Below are 2191 nucleotides of genomic sequence, written 5' to 3' on the forward strand. Positions count from 1 at the left end.
TAAGAGAGAGAAGAAGAGATCAGTTTAGAAGGACACTAAGAGGCTGAAGTTGAACATTTGGGACTGAGAACAGGACAAGTAAACATAAAAAACTCTGAATGCGAAAGAAGGTGTAAATCCTGAAACCAGTTAGCCTTGAAATAATGCATTGCTAACGATAACAAATGCAGCAGATTCTTCCAATTTCCAAGCTATAATAAGAAAAGAAACATATGGAATTGATCAATGAAAAGAGATTATGTAAAATGGATGCTGCATTGCCCTAGTCTTATGACCATCTCCGTTGACATTGTGATTAAAATAAGTTGAACAAAGACTAATGTCGACAAACCTTTAAAATTAAAACAAAGATTTTGTAACGCTCTGCCAAAACAAATATATATATGCAGAAGCTTGATTAAAGGAATGTATGTTGAAAGTGAAGAGAGTTGAGAGATGAGAGAGAGAGGAAAGAAAGAAACCTTGAAGACTCGTTCATCGAATCTGCCAGGAGAGATCTGAAGAGCATTGTAGGCTCCATCATTGAATGCCCAAGTTCTACAAACAGTGAGACCCATTTTGGCTCCAGCTTCAAGCATAGCACCGACACGGTGTCTGCTATGATCATTGACGGCATGGTCCATGAACCAGTAAGAGTTCCAGCCATTCACATAGAGAGCCTTGCCGTCGACCACGAACTGTGTCCCGTTCCGTTTCACGAATCCTCCAGACTGGGGATCATCCCATTTGGAATCAAACCACAAATCTCCAAAGGAGAGGTAGATAAAAGCCACACAAGTAACGAAACCTAGAATTGGTATCACTGGGCCGTTCCCACTAGGACCCATGATGCCTCCTCTTCTTCCTCTTATTATTAGCTTCAGATTTTTCACAATCGCTTGTAATCTCGCCAGTTTCTTCCTCACCACCCCACAATGTATCCAAATCTCGTCCTGGGAAATTAAAAAATCACTCCTTTTCGAGAGAAACGCAATCAAACTTTTATTGAAACCCAAAACGATCAAATGTTTCGGAAACCCAGATGAAATATGCAACAAAGATTAACACTTTGAGCACAGAAATGTGAACTTGATCATCAACGCACACATTACAGATCTCTCAATCGCTCTGTGTAGACTCGGTTAAGGTCCGGTCCTAATACAGATCTACTAGCATTTTTTTACAATTTACATGTAGATAGATATTTGCCAAAATCAAGAAAAATTTGTTGGGAGAAGAAGAGAGGGAGGTGTGTGTCAGAGAATGAGTGAGGAGGAGGAAGAAGAAAAAGGTAGCAAAGTAAGAATCAGATTTCAAGCACTTTTCTTTTGTTTTAATGTCTGTCTCTGTGGACAACTATGCTTTAATTTCGGTACAAAGGGCCTTTTTTACGGTGGTGACACGTTGGTGTCATTAACCTATTTCTCATTTTTGTCTTATTTTTTATTTTTTTTAGATTTACAAAACCATCGAGTATGTCTAATTGTTTATCATACATAGAACAATATTTCAGCGTGTATGTCTAATTGTTTACCATACATAGAACTAAAGAATATTTCAGCGTGTATGTCTAATTGTTTATCATACATAGAACTTATTGTGACAAAAAAAGATTTGTTGAATCAGTCTTTTGTTTACGTAACAGTGATGATGATAGACAATTAGACATACACGCACCAAAGTGACCAGAATCCAAAAGAAAACAAATTTGGACCGACCAAAGTGAATTTCAACGAGGTCAAGTAAGGGAGTTGGGTTTGGTTTCACAATGAAATATGTTCTACTTCTAGTACATGTTTGTTTTATTTGAATTGAAACCGTGACTAAGTTATCTAGATTTCTCCACAATATTGTGTAATTTTTTTGGTAACAAATCTTGGTATTCGCCGTCTGCGATTCTTCTGTGTACATGTAATCATTGTATTCTTCATACCTGGTAAGAGAGATTCAATTTCAAACCATAGTTTTCACGTTAATCGTTAAACATTCAACTAATCACATTCGAAACATAACAAATCTAGAAATTATAATAAGACGGTTTCATACCTTTTTCATCTCTATTCCGATACTTCGTTTTAAGTGATGCAATCTTTGACATGCATTGTGAAAAACTAACTTCAACAGTGAAAGACTCCTTGATGAAGTGGTAGAATCCATCCTTGTCTTGGACGTATGTTTTACCTGTTGGAGATCGGAATTCAAGAATTCCTTC

General features: G+C 36.9%; 1 protein-coding gene across 1 annotated transcript in view; it reads right to left on the bottom strand.

The window, feature by feature from the left end:
• Positions 1–1308, bottom strand: part of LOC104748908 (mannan endo-1,4-beta-mannosidase 2) — a 1611-nt gene extending 303 nt beyond the window's left edge. The window contains exon 1 of the mRNA XM_019237213.1: positions 462–1308. Coding sequence (XP_019092758.1) covers positions 462–827 — 366 coding nt within the window. The 5' untranslated portion in view covers positions 828–1308. The remainder of the gene's footprint in view (positions 1–461) is intronic.

The sequence above is a fragment of the Camelina sativa genome, chromosome 15, assembly GCF_000633955.1.
Source record: "Camelina sativa cultivar DH55 chromosome 15, Cs, whole genome shotgun sequence".
NCBI lineage: Eukaryota > Viridiplantae > Streptophyta > Magnoliopsida > Brassicales > Brassicaceae > Camelina > Camelina sativa.